The sequence below is a fragment of the Salmo trutta genome, chromosome 1 (genome assembly GCF_901001165.1).
Source record: "Salmo trutta chromosome 1, fSalTru1.1, whole genome shotgun sequence".
Classification (NCBI taxonomy): domain Eukaryota; kingdom Metazoa; phylum Chordata; class Actinopteri; order Salmoniformes; family Salmonidae; genus Salmo; species Salmo trutta.
Genome location: NC_042957.1, coordinates 68,512,706 through 68,534,125, shown reverse-complemented (window position 1 = coordinate 68,534,125; position 21,420 = coordinate 68,512,706). Strand labels below are relative to the sequence as shown.

Genomic DNA, 21,420 nt, shown 5'->3' with positions numbered 1-21,420 from the left:
TATAACCAAGTTATTATAAGCTTCATTGGTCAAAATACAGAGCAGTAGATCATACGCAGGAATGAGGAAGCTTTATTAATGCCTCGGGCATGCCACGATTCAATCTGTTTAGCGTTGATTGCATTCGATTTGGAATCGGGCTGCCTCCCGGGCATGGTGCCCGGTTATGGCCGACGGCAAAGTCGGCTCAAAACAAAAGTAATGTAACTAAGCACGTAGACTGATGAGTAGGATTTAGTTTTTCACAAGCAAAATCGATTGCTTTTGATAAAAATGCTTTATCTGCTTTCCCAATGAAAACTAGTTAGAAAATTCAAACGTATTTTATGGAAAATGTATGTTTCTGGACGATGCACCGTGCTGCCTGGTTGACAACATGACTGAACGGCTCAGATTACTGTTTGATTTGTGATCGCGCGCCTCCCTCCCCGCTTTCGCCCGGTTGATGATTCAACCCGAGCCAGCGTAATAAAACTCCCTCTTTGGTTCCGTCTGTCTGAGTCAGCTGTAGCTGCTGCCCTCCAGTGGCTGACGTGGGATTAAAAAAAAATATAGGAACAGTCCCTGCTTGTTTGCTATTGGTTTCTTTTAAAGACTTGTGCCATTATACATATTTTCTAATTGTGTTTAAAATTTGTTTTTTTGGGCTAAGAGAAATGTGTACTTCATCCAAGATATTCTTCGTAATAAAAAAAAAAAAACGGAAGTACGAACATACGTTTTCCTTGACAACCAACAATGCGTTCTTAGCAACTGCCTCAGAATGGCAAAAATGATTGGGGCTAAGAAATCATTGTGGCAACAAGTCTGTGAAGGTAAGGTATGCTTCGCTTGAGAGTTAATTGTAAATACCGGTATGCATGTTGTCGACTAAAATAGGCACACATATTTCGTTTTCATTGTTGTGTGCAACCAGAATATGAGTCGGAGCAGCCCAGTCCACCCAGCGCTGCTTGGACAGACAGTGGTTCAGTGAGCACTCATGTCTCCCAGTACAGCGCCAGCAAGCACTCTCCTGTCTTCTATGGGCTCATGGCTGCTAAGGTAAGGCGGCCAACAATAATTGCACTTCAGCAAATACAATTCATTTGTAAAAATAAAACGATATGTTTGTCTACATGGTGCTGTATGGCTTTCTAGGTTGCTGTGGATGATGATCCTGTGAAGCATGTTGACCCTCTTCTGAGCCACCCTGCCCTTGCTGGATACTCTGCCTTGGACAAACCTCCATCCTTCTGTCACAGACAGCCTCTGACCACACACCCTGCATCCACTCCCCAGCTCCATCAACGTGAGTTTCAAACTACTTAAAACTGTAGCTTCTTTGTATGTGCTAAACATACTATTGCCTCTGCCAAGAGGTCTTGAAGTTTATGGCACAGGAAGTAGGCTAGTGTCCTGTAGCCTCAGTGTTTCTGGTGCAAGACCCGGTACAGCTTTCCCCCCTCAATCGCTACACATAATCTATGCTTTTATCAGGAACAATACTTTCCTGTTTAATTAGCTCTCTAAGCACAGTAGAGGATAACAATGTTTCAAGTCTGTCTCGATTTTACTCCCCAGTAATAGTACCATAACAGTGTTTTAGGCTACATTTACTCCCCAGTAATAGTACCATGACAGTGTTTTAGGCTACATTTGGAGTGAAATGTTCCCTTGCATGGCAGAAAGGCCCCTCTTACCCCACTTGTGTTGATCCATTCCCATGTCTGCCCCAGGCCCAATCACCCAGTTCCTGGAGGGGTCCGTGTTCCCAGTGCTACTGCCTGGACTGGAGGCCATGCTGAGAGAGGCCCAGAGACAACACTGCCTGGAGGTACTGGCATTAGGCCTATATCACACAATAACACTAACATGATATAATGGCAATTTACTAGATATCAATGTGGCCCTGCAGAACACTACAGACCACCAAACTACAATACACTACAGTATTTTAATAGTTTGCTTCCCCTGACTACTACATAAACAACTTTGAATTATAGAGTGACATGATGTATGATCACCTCTTCTGAAATATTGTCTCTGACATGTGATGAATCCCGACACCCAAAACTAGTACTAGGACTCATTTAATCCGACTTCAAGCACTGATTATACTATGATAATGATGATTATACTGTAGCCTACTTCTGTAGAGCTCTGCAGATTATTACACTACAGTAACACTGTGACCCTTTTACCTGTTTAAGAGAAAAAGAACAGCATTCAACGCTTGTGACTTCCTAACTGAGTGGCTGTACAAGTAAGTCTGCCTGCATGCCCCCTTTGCTCTCTTCCATTCTCAGTTGATTTAGTAAAAAGCTTTGACAATGTCTCTGAACTTTCTGCCACCTCTTTATCTTCTGAGTGCTAAGCTATTGCTTTTACCATTTAAAAAAAAAGAAGCTCTGTGTCTAAAAATGGATTGGTGTTACGCAACTATGACTGTAGTTTGTCTTTGTGTGAAACTGAGCTTAATATTCTGTCTGCTACGGTCTGTTCCAAAGCCTTTTCTTCTCTCTCACTGCAGTCGGAACCCCCGCCGGCAGGGACAGGCCCCTGTGGACTTCCATGAGATCCCATTTGTCAAGGACTGGCTCAGGATACAGTGAGTTGCAGGAGACTTAATAAAGTGTATACGCAAACATAACACAGAGCAAGAAAGTCATCTCAGAAATCACACAGAATATGTATGCATGTACACACACACCCACACACACACAGTGACACAAACTTGCACCTTAGGCTGATGCTGCTCTTATGAACAGAGGTGACTCACATGCTGCCCTCTCCTCTCTCCATCCTCTCTTCTCCCTCCCTCTCCCAGTCCCAGGCCTCCCATCCCTCTCTCCCTACTGCTGTCAGACCAGCAGGCTGCTGTTCTCATCCAGTCCTTCTGGCGGGGCTATACCGTGAGTGTTGTTGACAGTAAATTAAAGGTCACTGTTATTTTAGATGAGAAATAGTATTGTACCATTTTTAAATGGTGTCAATGCACGGTGTGTAAAGGGTTAAATGCTTCACTGTCCCCTATTTTGCTGTGTGTTTGTTAGTGCGTAAGCGTGCATGCTTATGTGTGTTCTTTTACGTGCATGCATGTGTGTGTATTATTGTGTTCAGGCGTTTGTATTTTCAGGAGCTGGCCAGTGACCCCATATGAAACAAATATATTGTGTAATCCCATTATTTTCTGGCTACAGTGTGATTATGTCATCAGTGATGCACTGCCTAATTCCTTCCTGTGTCGGTGTTCTTGAGTGCTCTGTTCTGGATAAATATAGACACTAATTGCTGTAAGTTGCTCTGGTTAAGAGCGTCTCATAAATTACAAAAAATGTAAACTCACACACACACCCAACCATAGACACACTTCTAATCAGACAAGTCTCTGTCTCGTCTATCTACTAGACACTATTGTTGTCTGTTTATGATGTAACCACAAATGACCCCTTTTTTACACACAAACACCAAAACAGCTCTTTTTCTTCTCATCCCTGCGACTCTGTGATAGCTTAGAAAAATCCAGCCCAAAATCTCTTCATTGTCAGTGTAAATGATTAAGGATGGATGATGCCAGCTGTGGTTTAGAGCTGTCATGTCCAAACAGGCTCTGCTCAAGTGGGCTTGAAGAAGCACTGGGGTGGGCAGAGCAGAGCATGCAGAGTGTGTCCTGTTCGACCAGTCTGGCCAGAGGTAGGCAGTATTGGATCTCTTGTGTTATCTCGCACTGTAATTGGTTGTAATTCCTCTCCTGAACAGAAGGTGGCGGTAGTGAGCCTGTCCTCTCTCATTGACTCCCTGTGTTTATCCTGCTCTGACTGAGGTAAGGTTCAATAGGGCGAGGGATAGCACAGCAGACTCTCCCCACTAGAAGTTTAGGGATGGAGTGGAGAGAGATGGCTTGGAAGGCTCTGCTAAAAGGCTTTTTCAGGGGTGATTAGAGAGGGAGTGAAGGAGAGGAACACTGTTAGTGCTGTTTTTGGGGCTTGGGCCAGCCCAGAACTGGGTCTGAGGGGCTGGCTGTTTAATGTACAGCCATGTTGTGTCTGTGGATAATGGGGATCTGTGACTAGATCTTAACTAGGGCGTAGTGGTTAGCCCTCCCAACTCACATACAGTGCCTTCGGAAAGTATTCAAACCCCTTGACTTTTTCCACATTTTGTTACGTAACAGCCTTTTTCTAAAATCTACACACAATACCCCATAATGACAAAGCGAAAACAGGTTTTTAGTAAACATAAATACGTTATTTACATAAGTATTCAGACTCTTTGCTATGAGACTCAAAATCGAGCTCAGGTGCATCCTGTTTCCATTGATCATCCTTGAGATGTTTCTACAACTTGATTGGAGTCCACTTGCTTGATTGATTGGACATGATTTGGAAAGGCACACACCTGTCTATATAAGGTCCCATAGTTGACAGTGTATGTCAGAGCAAAAACCAAGCCATGACGTTGAAGGAATTGTCCATAGAGCTTCGAGACAGGATTGTATCGAGGCAGCATTGAAGGTCCCCAAGAACACAGTGGCCTCCATCATTCTTAAATGGAAGAAGTTTGAAACCCCCAAGACTCTTCCTAGAGCTGACCGCCCGGCCAAACTGAGCAATCGGGGGAGAAGGGCCTTGGTCAGGGAGGTGACCAAGAACTTGATGGTCACTGACAGAGCTCTAGAGTTCCTCTGTGGAGATGGGAGAACCTTCCAGAAGGACAACCATCTCTGCAGGACTCCACCATCTGGCCACTTTATGGTAGAGTCGCCAGATGGAAGCCACTCCTCAGTAAAAGGCACAAGACAGCCAGCTTGGAGTTTGTCAAAAGGCACATAAAGACTCTCAGACCATGAGAAACAGGATTGAACTCATTGGCCTTAATGCCAAACGTCACGTCTGAAGGAAACCTGGCACCATCCCTACGGTGAAGCATGGTGGTGGCAGCATCATGCTGTGGGGATGTTTTTCAGCTGCAGGGACTGGGAGACTAGTCAAGATTGAGGCAAAGATGAATGGAGCAAAGTACACAGAGATCCTTGATGAAAACCTGCTCCAGAGCGCTCAGGACCTCAGACTGGGGCGAAGGTTCACCTTCCAACAGGAAAACAACCCTAAGCACACCGCCAAGACGACGCAGGAGTGGCTTTGAGTGGCCCAGCCAGAGGCCGGACTTGAACCCGATCTAACATCTCTGGAGAGACCTGAAAATATCTGTGCGAGCTTGAGAGTATTTGACAGAGCTGACAGAGCTTGAGAGGATCTGCACAGAAGAATGGGAGAAACTCCCCAAGTACAGGTGTGCCAAGCTTGTAGCGTCATAACCAAGATGACTCAAGGCTGTAATCACTGCCAAAGGTGCTTCAACAAAGTATTGAGTAAAGGGTCTGAAATTTCAGTTTTATATTTGTAATAAATTAACAAAAAATTCAAAAAATTTGTTTTTGCTTTGTCATTAAGGGGTATTAAGTGTAGATTGATGAGGGAAAAGGCTGTCACGTAAAAAAATGTGGAAAAAGTCAAGGGGTCTGAATACTTTCTAAATGCACTGTATACCCTGGTGTCAGGGGGACTGAGCCCACTCTCGGCCACTTCAGTGTCTGAGACATTCTACTTTATGATACCCCCCTCTACACTTTCCCACTGTTCTTTCTGTGAAATATATATATATATATATATATATATATATATATATATATATATATATATATATATAAGCACAGAAAAAAATTGTGAAATTGTATGAAATGTATGCATTCACTAGTGTAAGTCGCTCTGGATTAGAGCATCTGCTAAATGACTGAAATGAAATGAAATGTAAAAATAGGGATTTGGCTGGTGGCTGTGCTGGTGCTGAGGTATTGGACTGTATCAAAGGCTGAGGAGGTAGGCCTGTAGGACTGTCATGATAGGCCTGAAGCTGGTGCTGAAGTGGCATTGGGCTATGTCCTGAGTGGTTTGTTACCTGGGGCTCAAAGCAGCCACAGCCAGCAGAGACAGCAGCAGCATGTACAAACACAGTCAACTGTGAACTGAGAGAGCTGCCTGTGTGATGCTCTGATGCTCTGCACAGTGCCATCATGCTTCAGAGGAGTGTGTGTGTGTGTGTGTGGCTCAGCGGGGTGGAAACAGTGTATGTGAAGCTTTTCAGTAGACGTCAATACTATTTTCCTCTCGTTCTCACCTCTAGCCCTTTATCCATCATACTCATCCTAATCCTTCCTCTCTCATTCAGTCCCCCTTACACCATACTCTCCTGTTCCTCCCCCTTCCTCTATCTCTCTCTTCCTCTCTCATTCAGTCCCCCCTACAACATACTCTCCTGTTCCTCCCCCTTCCTCTATCTTTCTCTACCTCTCTCATTCAATCCCCCCTACACCATACTCTCTCCTGTTCCTCCCCCATTCCTCTATCTCTCTCTTCCTCTCTACCTTACACCATACTCTCCTGTTCCTCCCCCCTTCCTCTATCTCTCTTCTTCTCTCATTCAATCCACCCTACACCATACTCTCCTGTTCCTCCCCTCCTTCCTCCGTCTATATCTCTCTTTCTCTGCCTCATCCCTCTCTCTTACTATCTCTCTCTTTCTCTCTCACTCACTTGGCTGAGTTATGTAACCTGCCTGACGCAGCGTTGACTGCAGAGGAGGGGTGTGCGGGTGCGTGTGTACGTGCATTTGTGTGTGCCCCTCCCTCAATCACCTCTTTCATTGACAATATGTGTAGTTGTTACCAAGGATGAACGGTCAGCTTCAGAAACACACGTTGATGCCACACAGCAGCCAGTATATCACACATCAGCCAGTATATCACACAGCAGCCAGTACATCACACATCAGCCAGTATATCACACAGCAGCCAGTATATCACACATCAGCCAGTATATCACACAGCAGCCAGTATATCACACAGCAGCCAGTATATCACACAGCAGCCAGTACATCACACAGCAGCCAGTACATCACACAGCAGCCAGTACATCACACAGCAGCCAGTACATCACACAGCAGCCAGTACATCACACAGCAGCCAGTACATCACACAGCAGCCAGTATATCACACAGCAGCCAGTATATCGTATATCACACAGCAGCCAGTATATCACACAGCAGCCAGTATATCACACAGCAGCCAGTATATCACACAGCAGCCAGTATATCGTATATCACACAGCAGCCAGTATATCACACAGCAGCCAGTATATCACACAGCAGCCAGTACATCACACAGCAGCCAGTACATCACACAGCAGCCAGTACATCACACAGCAGCCAGTACATCACACAGCAGCCAGTACATCACACAGCAGCCAGTACATCACATAGCAGCCAGTACATCACACAGCAGCCAGTACATCACACAGCAGCCAGTATATCACACAGCAGCCAATACATCACACAGCAGCCAGTACATCACACAGCAGCCAGTACATCACACAGCAGCCAGTACATCACACAGCAGCCAGTACATCACACAGCAGCCAGTATATCACACAGCAGCCAGTATATCACACAGCAGCCAGTATATCGTATATCACACAGCAGCCAGTATATCACACAGCAGCCAGTATATCACACAGCAGCCAGTATATCACACAGCAGCCAGTATATCGTATATCACACAGCAGCCAGTATATCACACAGCAGCCAGTATATCGTATATCACACAGCAGCCAGTATATCACACAGCAGCCAGTATATCACACAGCAGCCAGTATATCGTATATCACACAGCAGCCAGTATATCACACAGCAGCCAGTACATCACACAGCAGCCAGTATATCACACAGCAGCCAGTATATCACACAGCAGCCAGTACATCACACAGCAGCCAGTACTTCACACAGCAGCCAGTACATCACACAGCAGCCAATACATCACACAGCAGCCAGTACATCACACAGCAGCCAGTACATCACACAGCAGCCAGTATATCACACAGCAGCCAGTATATCACACAGCAGCCAGTATATCACACAGCAGCCAGTATATCGTATATCACACAGCAGCCAGTATATCGCACAGCAGCCAGTATATCACACAGCAGCCAGTACATCACACAGCAGCCAGTATATCACACAGCAGCCAGTATATCACACAGCAGCCAGTATATCACACAGCAGCCAGTATATCACACAGCAGCCAGTATATCACACAGCAGCCAGTATATCACACAGCAGCCAGTACATCACACAGCAGCCAGTATGTCACACAGCAGCCAGTACATCACACAGCAGCCAGTACATCACACAGCAGCCAGTATATCACACAGCAGCCAGTATATCACACAGCAGCCAGTATATCACACAGCAGCCAGTATATCACACAGCAGCCAGTACATCACACAGCAGCCAGTATATCACACAGCAGCCAGTATATCACATAGCAGCCAGTATATCACAGAGCACCCGGTCAGACAATGTTCTTGTCTCTCTGAGCAGCACAGGGAGATGCTAGGCTGAACACTAGAAAGAGAGATGCTACGACACAACATGTTATGTAATATACTTAGCTAACACACCGTAGCCATAGCCCAGCTAGCCATAATCATCCATCCTTTAACTCCTGCTAGGCACAGTGCAGTACAGTACTGGAGGTACACTTCAAAGTGTAAACTCCTCTTTTCACAGTCCCCAAATCCAGAACAAATTCAAGAAAGTATACAGTATTATATAGAGCCATTATTGCATGGAAATCCATTCCATCTCATATTGCTCAGATGAACAGCAAACCTGGTTTGAAAAAACAGATAAAGCAACACCTCCCAGCACAACGCCTCTCCCCTATTTGACCTAGATAGTTTGTGTATGTTATTGACATGTAGGCTACGTGTGCCTTTACATTTTTTTTATGTAGTTCTGTCCTTGAGCTGTATTATGTAATGTTTCATGTTTAGTGTGGACCCCAGGAAGAATAGTTGCAGCTTTCGCAACAGCTAATGGGGATGTTCAACAGACACCAAACAGAAGAAAAGGGACTGAAACAGGGAAGGACTACCTGCACTCACCCGATAAGAAAAGCTTGTTTTTCAACTTCCGTTTCAAAACGTTTTGCTATGGTTTGACCTAATGAATATGACCCTACTCTAACCATCCAGAAGCCTTAGCCAGCAGATGCACTACATAAGCCCACAACAAAGATCAGTGGAGGCTGCTGAGGGGAGGACGGCTCATAATAATGTCTGGAATGGAGTCAATGGAATGGTATCAACCATATGGAAGCCATGTCCTCCCTTCAGCAGCCTCCACTGACAGAGATATACTACATAAGCCCACCACAGAAATATACTACATAAGCCCACCACAGATATATATACTACATAAGCCCACCACAGATATATATTTACATTTAACATTTAAGTCATTTAGCAGACGCTCTTATCCAGAGCGACTTACAAATTGGTGCATTCACCTTATGATATCCAGTGGAACAACCACTTTACAATAGTGCATCTAAATCTTTTAAGGGGGGGGGGGTTAGAAGGATTACTTTATCCTATCCCAGGTATTCCTTATAGAGGTGGGGTTTCAGGTGTCTCCGGAAGGTGGTGATTGACTCCGCTGTCCTGGCGTCGTGGGGGAGCTTGTTCCACCATTGGGGTGCCAGAGCAGCGAACAGTTTTGACTGGGCTGAGCGGGAACTGTGCTTCCTCAGAGGTAGGGAGGCGAGCAGGCCAGAGGTGGATGAACGCAGTGCCCTTGTTTGGGTGTAGGGCCTGATCAGAGCCTGAAGGTACGGAGCCCACCACAGAGATATACTACATAAACCCACCACAGAGATGTACTACATAAACCCACCACAGAGATATACTACATAAACCCACCACAGAGATATACTACATATACCCACCACAGAGATGTACTACATAAACCCACCACAGAGATATACTACATAAACCCACCACAGAGATATACTACATAAACCCACCACAGAGATATACTACATAAGCCCACCACAGAGATATACTACATAAACCCACCACAGAGATATACTACATAAACCCACCACAGAGATATACTACATATACCCACCACAGAGATATACTACATATACCCACCACAGAGATATACTACATATACCCACCACAGAGATATACTTCATATACCCACCACAGAGATATACTACATAAACCCACCACAGAGATATACTACATAAACCCACCACAGAGATATACTACATATACCCACCACAGAGATATACTACATAAACCCACCACAGAGATATACTACATAAACCCACCACAGAGATATACTACATATACCCACCACAGAGATATACTACATAAGCCCACCACAGAGATATACTACATAAGCCCACCACAGAGATATACTACATAAACCCACCACAGAGATATACTACATAAACCCACCACAGAGATGTACTACATAAACCCACCACAGAGATATACTACATATACCCACCACAGAGATATACTACATAAGCCCACCACAGAGATATACTACATAAGCCCACCACAGAGATATACTACATAAGCCCACCACAGAGATATACTACATATACCCACCACAGAGAGATACTTCATAAACCCACCACAGAGATGTACTACATAAACCCACCACAGAGATATACTACTTAAACCCACCACAGAAATATACTACATAAGCCCACCACAGATATATATACTACATAAGCCCACCACAGATATATACTACATAAGCCCACCACAGAGATATACTACATATACCCACCACAGAGATATACTACACAAACCTACCACAGAGATGTACTACATAAACCCACCACAGAGATATACTACATAAGCCCACCACAGAGATGTGTACATAAACCCACCACAGAGATGTGTACATAAGCCCACCACAGAGATATACTACACAAACCTACCACAGAGATGTACTACATAAACCCACCACAGAGATATACTACATAAGCCCACCACAGAGATGTGTACATAAACCCACCACAGAGATGTGTACATAAACCCACCACAGAGATATACTACATAAACCCACCACAAAGATATACTACATAAGCCCACCACAGATATATGTACTACATAAGCCCACCACAGATATATACTACATACGCCCACCACAGAGATATACTACATAAACCCACCACAGAGATATACTACATAAACCCACCACAGAGATATACTACATAAGCCCACCACAGAGATATACTACATAAACCCACCACAGAGATATACTACATAAGCCCACCACAGAGATGTGTACATAAACCCACCACAGACCACTCAAGGCATTGCAATGGTGAGTTAAACAGTATTGTGGCCAAAGGAGACCAGTAATAAATAGCTTTCCAATTAAACAGTCAATGGTGCTCAATAGTGTGGCCATGTAGAGAAAGAGAGGGATTTTATGGTCATAGATAGACGCCTCTAGGGTTCTGCTCCGTTTAGCCTACCCCACTCTCAGAGATTTACAGGCACGGACTCAGTACCTAGCCTACCCCAGTCCAGTCCATAGTCAGTCTAGCCTATAGCCTAGCCTACCCCAGCCCAGTCCATAGTCATCTACCTCTCTCTGTACTTAGACTGTGAGTAGCTAGGTACTGCTGTGCCCTATGCTTACTTTGCCAGGGCTCTACAGTGCGACCATTTTACTTGCATATGCGCCTAAATATTTTGCTGTGCGACCTGGAATTTTAATTTAGGAGCACCAGTGTGCCTAGAAAAACACCACCCAGATGATAATTGTTGTAATAATTACTTCACTGTACGGCTGCACCTGAGTGCCATGGAGAACACACTGAGCGCAGATTCATGACAAAGAAAACGGCTTGTTACCTCTAATATGTTTTTGTATGATCCTAAACAAATTTACTTGGCGCACACATGCTCCTTGTAAAAAAGGTCAGCATAGAGCCCTGTGTATGACTGTGGGGTGTAGGCTTGGGTGACCCCCAGTATTATCCCTGCATGCCCTGGAATGGCCTGGTAGTGGTGCCACCACTATCAGTGATAAATTCACAGAACTGTGGGAACATAGAAATCAAATCTGTAGAACAGACATCCCATTCAAGTCAAGACTCCACGCCTGTTCTAGCAATTCAATGTCTATGTGAGGCAAGGCTGTTGGAGAGAGATTTTGCCCATAGAGAACTAGGTCTTTGATTCCAGATGAGTGATTGGAGGGATGTTAGTTGACTTGCATTAGACCAGTGAGCTAGTGAAAAGCTAATGGTAGACAAGCCTACATGAGGGGCGAACAATAAGAACACAAGGGCTGAGTTAGCCTAATAACCACAATGGACACTTTTCTAATCTGTGTCTACCCATCCCTCCCTTTAAATGGCAATCCAGAGGGAGTGATAGTGTCTGCTTGCAGTACACCCTATAGGCTTATAGTACACACTACATAGGGAATAGGGTGCTGTTTGAGACACAGCCAGTGATGCAGTGAGGAACCACAAGGCACTTAGATGAACCATGTATGGCTCACAGGAAGTGCAGTACCCTGGGGCAGAGCGTGGTTCTTCCTCCTCTCCATCCACCCCTACATTCCTCCATGGCCCGGCTCTGCTGTAGATGAATCAAATAAAATCACATTTTATTTGTCACATGCACCGAATACAACAGGTGTAGACCTTACCGTGAAATGCTTACTTACAAGCCCTTAACCAACAGTGCAGTTCAAGAAATAGGGTTCAGAAAATATTTGCTAAATCAACTAAAGTAAAAAATGTAATAAAAAGTACCACAATAAGATGACATAACAATAACGAGGCTATGTACAGGGGGTACCTGTACCGAGTCAATGTGGGGGGGTACAGGTTAGTCGAGGTAATATGTACATGTAGGTAGGGGTAAAGTGACTATGCATAGATAACTGACTATGCATAGCAGCAGTGTAAAAACATATGTAACTAGTCCGGGTGGCCATTTGATGAATTGTTCAGCAGTCTTATGGCTTGGGGGTAGAAGCTGATCAGGAGCCTTTTGGACCTAGACTTGGTGCTCTGGTACCACTTGCCATGCAGTAGCAGAGGAAACAGTCTATGACTTGGGTGACTGGAGTCTTTGACAATTTTTTGGGCTTTCCTTTGACACAGCCTATTATATAGGTCCTGGCTGACAGGAAGCTTGGCCCCAGTGATGTATTGGGCCGTACGCACTACCCTCTGTAGCGCCTTACGGTCGGATGCCGAGCAATTGTCATACCAGGCAGTGATACAACCGGCCAGGACACTCTCGATGGTGCAGCTGTATAACAATCTGGGGACCCATGCTAAATCTTTTCAGTCTGGGAAAAGGCATTGACGTGCCCTCTTCACGACTGTCTTGGTGTGTTTGGACCATGATAGTTTGTTGGTGATGTGGACACCAAGGAACTTGAAACTCTCAACCCGTTGATGTTAATGGGGGCCTGTTCGGCCCGCCTTTTCCTGTAGTCCACGATCAGATCCTTTGTCTTGCTCACATTAATGGAGAGGTTGTTGTCCTGGCACCACACTGCCAGGTCTCTGACCTCCTCCCTATAGGCTGTCTCATCGTTGTCGGTGATCAGGCCTACCACTGTCGTTGTCAGCAAACCTAATGATGGTGTTGGAGTCGCGCTTGGCCACATATTCGTGGGTCAACAGGGAGTACAGGAGGGGACTAAGCACGTAACCCTGAGGGGCCCCGGTGTTGAGGATCAGCGTGGCAGATGTGTTGTTACCTACCCTTAACACTTGGGGGCGGCCCGTCAGGAAGTACAGGATCCAGTTGCAGAGGGAGGTGTTTAGTCCCAGGGTCCTTAGCTTAGTGATGAACTTTGTGGGCATTATGACCAGCCTTTCAAAGCACTTCATGACTACTGACATGTGTGCTACGGGGCGGTAGTCATTTACGCAGGTTACCTTGGCATTCTTGGGCACAGGGACTATGGTGGTCTGCTTGAAACATGTTGGTAGTACAGACTGGGTCAGGGAGAGGTTGAACATGTCAGTGAAGACACTTGCCAGTTGGTCTGCGCATGCTGTGAGTACACACCCTGGTAATCCGTCTGCCCTGCGGCCTTGTGAATGTTGACCTGTTTAAAGGTCGGCTATGGAAAGCATGATCACACAGTCGTCCGGAACAGCTGGTGTTCTCATGCATGCTTCAGTGTTCAGGATGAAGTAAAGTCTCTGATCTCACTCTAACCCCCTTTCCTCTCCGCTTTATTCTTCTCCTCTCTTCTCCTCCCTTTTCTCCCACAGACTTGGACAAGAGCTCTGTCTCAGCTAGACCACCTGACAGAGAGAATGATACTTGGAAGGCGCGTGTGTGTGTGTGTGTGTGTGTGTGCGCATCTGCGTATCTTTGTGTCAGGTATTTATGTGGGTGTTTGTGGTTTTGCGTGTGTTTTATGCTGTGTGTGTGTGTGTGTGTGTGTGTGTGTGTGTGTGTGTGTGTGTGTGTGCACGTGTGTGAACAGATTTTCTTGGGAAGACTTTGACTTGGAGCGAGGATGCCAGTGGGGATTAAGTTAGATGGGGTCTCACTGTGCTTTTGGTGCTTATGCTGTGTGTGTGTGTGTGTGTGTGTGCACGCTGTCTCGCTCATTTATATAATCATGTTTGAAATGCCCATCCTTCACACATACCCAGGGTAGGGACAACTCACTCACGTGTTCAACTCAAATACACACAGTAACACATACCAAGGGATGAGACAACTCGCTCACGTGTTCAACTAAAATACACACAGACACACACATTCATCCTGACGTGCACACCGAAGTACACAATACACACATACTCAAAAGATTATTAGGAAAGGCGCACTAATGGTTTGACACACGAAAACACTCATCCGTATGTAATGAAACAGACACGTGTACAGACAGACATGATGCAGTGCTAAACTGAATCCATGATGCACTTCAGCCATAACAAACCTCACCCTGGTTAACTAGCTATCTGCATTGATTTACACAGACACTCCCATCACCCATCCCCTTTCTTCCTCAAGTGGCATACCGACACACACACATGAACAAGCACGCAGGCGCACGCACGTACACAAACAAGACAGACTGCCCCCCTTCTGACCCTCACCCCTCATTTCCATCTCTATGGTATCTCCCGTCAGCAGAAGGGGTTGTGCTGCGTTCTGACACCCACTGAATAAACCATGGTTTCCCCTCCACCCCAATGCCATGGTACGGCCTTACGTAACAGGCCCACTTTCACAGCCACACACTCACATTTAGACTGCAGCTAGCTACGACTAACCACTAACTAAGGCTATACTGGGGAGAGAGATGGAGGAGGGGAGAGACCGGGAGGAGGGGAGGCTGAGGAACAGGAGTGAGATGAAGGAATGGGAGCAAGGGGTGGGAGGGTGAGAGGAGGCAAAGAAGTAGAGAGAGGGGAGGGTAGAGAGAGTGAAAGGAGGGATGATGGGAGGAGGGGAGAGATGTAAAAGGGACACACTGGGGAGAGGGAGATAGAAATGGGAGCAAGGGGGAAGGGTGAAATGAGGGAGAGGCAAGAAGTGAGGTGGAGAAGAGAGAGGAAAGGTGGGAGAGAGAGAAGGAGGAGAGGAAGGAGAATGGTATAAAAGAAAAGGACAGATGGGAAGAAGGAGAGGAGGTAAGAGAGTGGCAAACAGGAGTGTGTGTGATAGAAAGAAGACATTAAGAAAAAGACAGACAGACAGACAGACAGACAGACAGACAGACAGACAGACAGACAGACAGACAGACAGACAGACAGACAGACAGACAGACAGACAGACAGACAGTAGGAGGGGTGAGAGGAGAATGGAGAGCAGGAGGAAACGGGTGAAGAGGGACTCTGAGACATAAAGATCTAGTCAGAGTGTAGGAAAGAGGGGGGCTGGGAGAGAGGAGGATTCAGGGACATGTTCTATTCAGCTACCCTGCAGCAGCTATTTGGAATCTTGTTGAAAGCTTTGAGGCCACACAGAAACACAGGGAAAGACCTCGGAAAGGCTCCAGGAAAAACATGCTCTCTCAGTATTCTGGATTTAGTCCCACCATCCACATTATCATCTGCATTATTATCCACATGATCATCAACATACAATAGCTGAAAGACCTGGTTTACTGCCAAACACATTGTTTTATCAACACAGGAATCCGCATGAAAGTTAGTACTGTTAAACTACCCATCCTATTGCCTGCAGCGTACAGTACACACACACACACACACACACACACACACACACTGCTATATGGTATTCTGGAGGAAGGAATCTATATTCAGGTGTGCCAGCCCAGTGTGTTTCTCCTCCAGCTGCTTCAGATTAAAACACAGTAGGATTCTACCAGAGAGGATCTGGACCATCTGGAGGACACTTCCTGTTTTAGTTTGATTGACAATGTGGATTCAATCAAGGTCAAACACAAGAATAGTCATTACAACTGTTTCTGACTGTGTGTGTGTGTGTGTGTGTGTGTGTGTGTGTGTGTGTGTGTGTGTGTGTGTGTGTGTGTGTGTGCGTGTGTGTAGGTGCGGGCCCGTGCAGATGTGCAGGAGCTGCGCCAGTGGCAGAGGGAGCTTAGAGAGGATAACCGTGACATCACCAAAACAGTCCAAGATTTCTGGGCTCACCAGGAGAGCCGGGGTGAGTGAACACACACACACACACACACAGGTAACTGACAAAATAATGGAAACACTTGAGTAAATCAGGTAGGGATGGGCACGGTTATTCAGATATTCCATTTTTTGTCAATTTTAACAATGAAAAGGCTTTGTCTAAATGTAATTGTCTATCTGACATTGCTACACACAAGGATATGCCATGACATTTGAAATACTTAATTTTATTGAATTATCTTTTGAATGTAGTTTTATTGACATAAAGTACATACCATAGTAGCCTACACGGGTTTCATGTGTTTGTTATTGTCGGCCAATCAAAGTGGCACCGTCTACAGTCAGTGGCTCCATGTGTAGTAAGCAACGTGGGAGATCTCTAATCAATGCAACATGGAATTAAAATGACAAAATTAAGTTAGTTAAATGAGAAGGAGTAGGCTATAACTACAAGTAACCGTCAGGTAAGCTGTTGTTTAATCTGAATGGAGTTGCTGCTGAGGAGAGAGCGAGAGAGAGGGAAGGAGAGGGAGAGAATGAGGGCAGGAGAGGGAGGGGGAAGAAATATGGGAAGTGAAGGAGACAGAAGAGAAAATGTCTGCAGGGTTCAGGATGTCTTTGTGTGACACAGAGGGAGGGGAGGGGGACTGCACACATCTTCAGAAAGAGATGGAGAGGGAGATGAAAATGTCAGCATGTGCGCGTGTGTGTGTGTGTGTGTGTGTGTGTGTGTGTGTGTGTGTGTGTGTGTGTGTGTGTGTATATATATATATATATATATATATATATATATATATATATATATATATATATATATATATATATATATATATATATATATATATATAGTGTAGAGCAGCTGGGAATGTAGGCCCTATTCCAGAGAGAAAACCCTGAGCCCTTAATGGCTGACTGGCTGGCATTCCTGGGAGAACAACACAACTACGTCCTTGACCACACACACACACACTTTACAAATATGCACAAACATAACCACATGCTCAATACATACAGAAGCACAGATTACAATGCACATACATGCACAGAATATCTCCGTCACATACATACATACATACATACATACATACATACATACATACATACATACATACATACATACATACATACATACATACATACATACATACATACATACATACATACATACTTACATACATACCATCAGATATGCTTAAACATACATACACACAGGCAGATGTTTTAACAGCCCTTCACATAGCACGTTTTAGACACACAAACACTACACTCACACACACACATCGGTCTTTTCCACATGACCACTACATTGAGGCACGCATTCCAAAACAACAAAGGCACACACACCACACACATCCAAATAGCTGTGGAGCAGCGAACATTCTTACACTTCCTGGTACATGACACTCCTGCTGCGTGAAGCGAGTTCTGACCTGACATTCCAGCAGGGGGCCTGGGGGGGCTGTGGGAGCACAGAAACACACCTGACCTTATGTTCTCAATAGAGATGGAGAGGGACCTCTCTATCTCTCAGCATCAGCACCTGTTGTCAATGGAAACCTCTCTCTACTCTCTACCTCTCAACAGCAGCACCTGAATACAGTATTCTCAGTGGAGAGGAACTTCTCTCTATACCTGACTATTGTGTTGTCAATGCAGACCTCTCTACCTCTTCAACATAAGCACCTGACTACTGCGTTCTCAATGGAGAGCCCTCTCTCAACATCAGCACCACAGCATTGTACAGTACTTGTGTGTGAGAGAGACAGAGAGATGCATATAGAAAGATGGGAGGAAGGGGTAGATGGTAGAGACAGAGAGAGACGTTGCTGGGCTGTTTTTGCTGAAGTTGCAGTTTGTTTGTTGTTTTTGGGCGTAATGAACCGAGAGCAGAGCAGCACACAGTGCAGAGTGACGAATGACACAAACCACAGGACAGAGAGAGAAGAGGGGGAGTGTGAGAGAGATGGAGAAGAGAGAGAGAAAGACCTGAAAGAGAGGCAGAGGAAAAAAGAGAAATTGAGATGGGAGAGAGAGGAAGAGGGAGACATGAAAGGAGAAAATAAATGGTAACTGTGTGATACAGCTGCTGCTGCCAGGCTGATCTCATCTGACCCAGTACCATACCATACCCATTCACCATTACACACTTCACAGGCTGAAACACAAGCACTGGAAATGGCCTAAAAACCTCATAGCCTGAAACATTTAATGACCTCGCCATTAGGGCTGTGACGGTCATGGAATGTTGGATGAGGGTTATTGGTCAGCCAAATGGCCGTGGTCACGTTATAATCATTTGAATAGCACATGTTCTCCTCTACTCCGCTCCTGACCGCATGGGCTGTTGCTGCAGTGAGGGGGACTTGTTTGCTACAACACCTTGCTTGTTTCAGCAAGGAACAACAAAGTTTCATCAGGTTGTAAAGAGTCCATGTTACCACGGAAATGCCCTACCAGTCAGCTGTTCGTTCCACACACACACATACACAAAATGGTTATGGTGGTTATGGAAATGACTTTAAAAACTTCACCGTCTGAAACATAAGCCCTAGAAATGACTTATCACTGGAAATTGACTTAAAGACATTCTGAAACATAAGCACTGGAAACAAGCAGGAAAATCATTCATACTGAGGCGGTCTCATCTCTTGGTCTCGACAGGGTTCTCAGACATGGCCGCCACAGGTCAGGTCAAGTGTCAGCTGACAGGTGCAGAGCTCAGCACCACATTAATCTATCTCCTCGTGTCCTTGACCTCGTGTATCATGTGAGGAATGTATCTCTGATGACGGTTCAGTGAACACGACAACATAAAGCTAGCTATCCCATAGCTCGATAACTCAACAACAGGGTTGGGGTCAATTCCATTTAAATTCAGGATGTAAACTGATATTCCAATTCGAAATAAAACATTTTTCAATACTTTTTTGGGTAACATTTTCATTTGCTTCCTGTTTACTTGATTGAATTGAAATTGACCCCAAACACCGTCATTAACCAGTGTAAACATAGCAAACCATCATACACAACATTGTGTCAGTGACGTCTACAACACAAATGTGTTTTTCTCTCTCTCTTTGTTTGAGTATTGTAACTGGTCAAATATAAAGAACTCAATTCTATTCAAGAAAGCTTTGCATCTATGATGTCACGTCTATTGTCTATTACTGAGGCTAACAATAGAACAGGCCTGGCAGCTGTCACCATGAGCTAGTCTACAAACCTCTGAATCGTGTGTGTGTGTGTGTGTGTGTGTGTGTGTGTGTGTGTGTGTGTGTGTGTGTGTGTGTGTGTGTGTGTGTGTGTGTGTGTGTGTGTGTGTGTGTGTGTGTGTGTGTGTGTGTGTGTTTGGGGATAAACTGTATGTTTGGTTTATTTTGTTTTATTCTTCCCTAGTGAGTTCGGCCCTCAATGACCTCAGGGAGGACTCCACCACCCCTCAGCCCGGCGGTGGGTACTCCAACTCAGACGTGTCCATCCAGGTGGTCTCCCCCACCCCCCAGAGCACCGTGGTCCACACCCCCACCTCCCAGATGAGTCCTGAGAGCACCGAGTCGCTGACCCCCAGCCTGCAGGGAGTAGAGGAGCTGACCAGGGAGGAGAGGACACTAACTGACTCACTGACCCTGCCCGAGGCTGCTGCTGCTGCCGTTGCGGCTTTAGCCACCGCTATGGATACCTTTTCCCCATCCTTAGGGAGCCACTGAAAGGCCATAGAGGCTGAGGCAATGTGTGTCCCAAATGGCACCCTATTCCTTATACCGGAGCTGCCAAATCCTGGTCCTGGAGGGTTGAAATACAGTGGCTTGCAAAAGTATTCACCCCTTTGGCATTTTTCCTATTTTGTTGCCTTACATCCTGGAATTAAAATTGATTTTTTAGGGGGTTTGTATCATTTGATTTACACAACATGCCTACCACTTTGAAGATGCAAAATATTTTTTATTCTGAAACAAACAAGAAATAACACAAATAAACTTGAGCGTGCATAATTATTCACCTCCCCAAAGTCAATACTTTCTAGACCTGCCTTTTGCAGCAATTACAGCTGCAAGTCTCTTGGGGTATGTCTCTATAAGCTTGGCACATCCAGCCACTGTTTTTTTCCCCCATTCTTCAAGGCAAAACTGCTCCAGCTCTTTCAAGTTGGATGGGTTCCGCTGGTGTACAGCAATCTTTTAGTCATACCACAGATTCTCAATTGGATTGAGGTCTGGGCTTTGACTAAGCCATTCCAAGACATTTAAATGTTTCCCCTTAAACCACTCGAGTGTTGCTTTAGCAGTATGCTTAGGGTCATTGTCCTGTGGAAGGTGAACCTCTGTCCCAGTCTCAAATCTCTGGAAGACTGAAACAGGTTACCCTCAAGAAATACTTTCTATTTAGCGCCATCCATCATTCCTTCAATTCTGACCAGTTTCCCAGTCCCTGCCGATGACAAACATCCCCACAGCATGATGCTGCCACCACCGTGCTTCACTCTGGGGATGGTGTTCTCGGTGTGATGAGAGGTGTTGGGATTGCACCAGACATAGCGTTTTCCTTGATGGCCAAAAAGCTCAATTTTAGTCTCACCTGACCAGAGTACCTTCTTCCATATGTTTGGAGAGTCTCCCACATGCCTTTTGGCGAACACCAAACGTGTTTGCTTATTTTTCTCTTTAAGCAATGGCTTTTTTCTGGAAACTCTTCCATAAAGCCCAGCTCTGTGGAGTGCAGGCTTAAAGTAGTCCTATGGACAGATACTCCAATCTCCGCTGTGGAGCTTTGCAGCTCCTTCAGGGTTATCTTTGGTCTCTTTGTTGCCTCTCTGATTAATGCCCTCCTTGCCTGGTCCGTGAGTTTTGGTGGGTGGCCCTCTCTTGGCAGGTTTGCTGTGGTGCCATATTCTTTCATTTTTTTATATAATGGAT

At 45.3% G+C, this 21,420-nt stretch overlaps 1 protein-coding gene across 1 annotated transcript; it reads left to right on the top strand.

Moving 5' to 3' along the window:
* The first annotated feature begins 58 nt into the window (after positions 1 to 58).
* Positions 59 to 20,353, top strand: LOC115206285 (IQ domain-containing protein K-like). The gene is made up of 9 exons (XM_029773062.1): positions 59 to 815; positions 917 to 1,044; positions 1,141 to 1,291; positions 1,719 to 1,816; positions 2,193 to 2,245; positions 2,513 to 2,590; positions 2,810 to 2,894; positions 16,418 to 16,532; positions 19,904 to 20,353. The coding sequence occupies exons 1-9, from the start codon at positions 764 to 766 to the stop codon at positions 20,212 to 20,214; spliced, it is 1,071 nt and encodes a 356-aa protein (XP_029628922.1). The 5' UTR covers positions 59 to 763; the 3' UTR covers positions 20,215 to 20,353.
* The last annotated feature ends 1,067 nt before the right edge of the window (positions 20,354 to 21,420 follow it).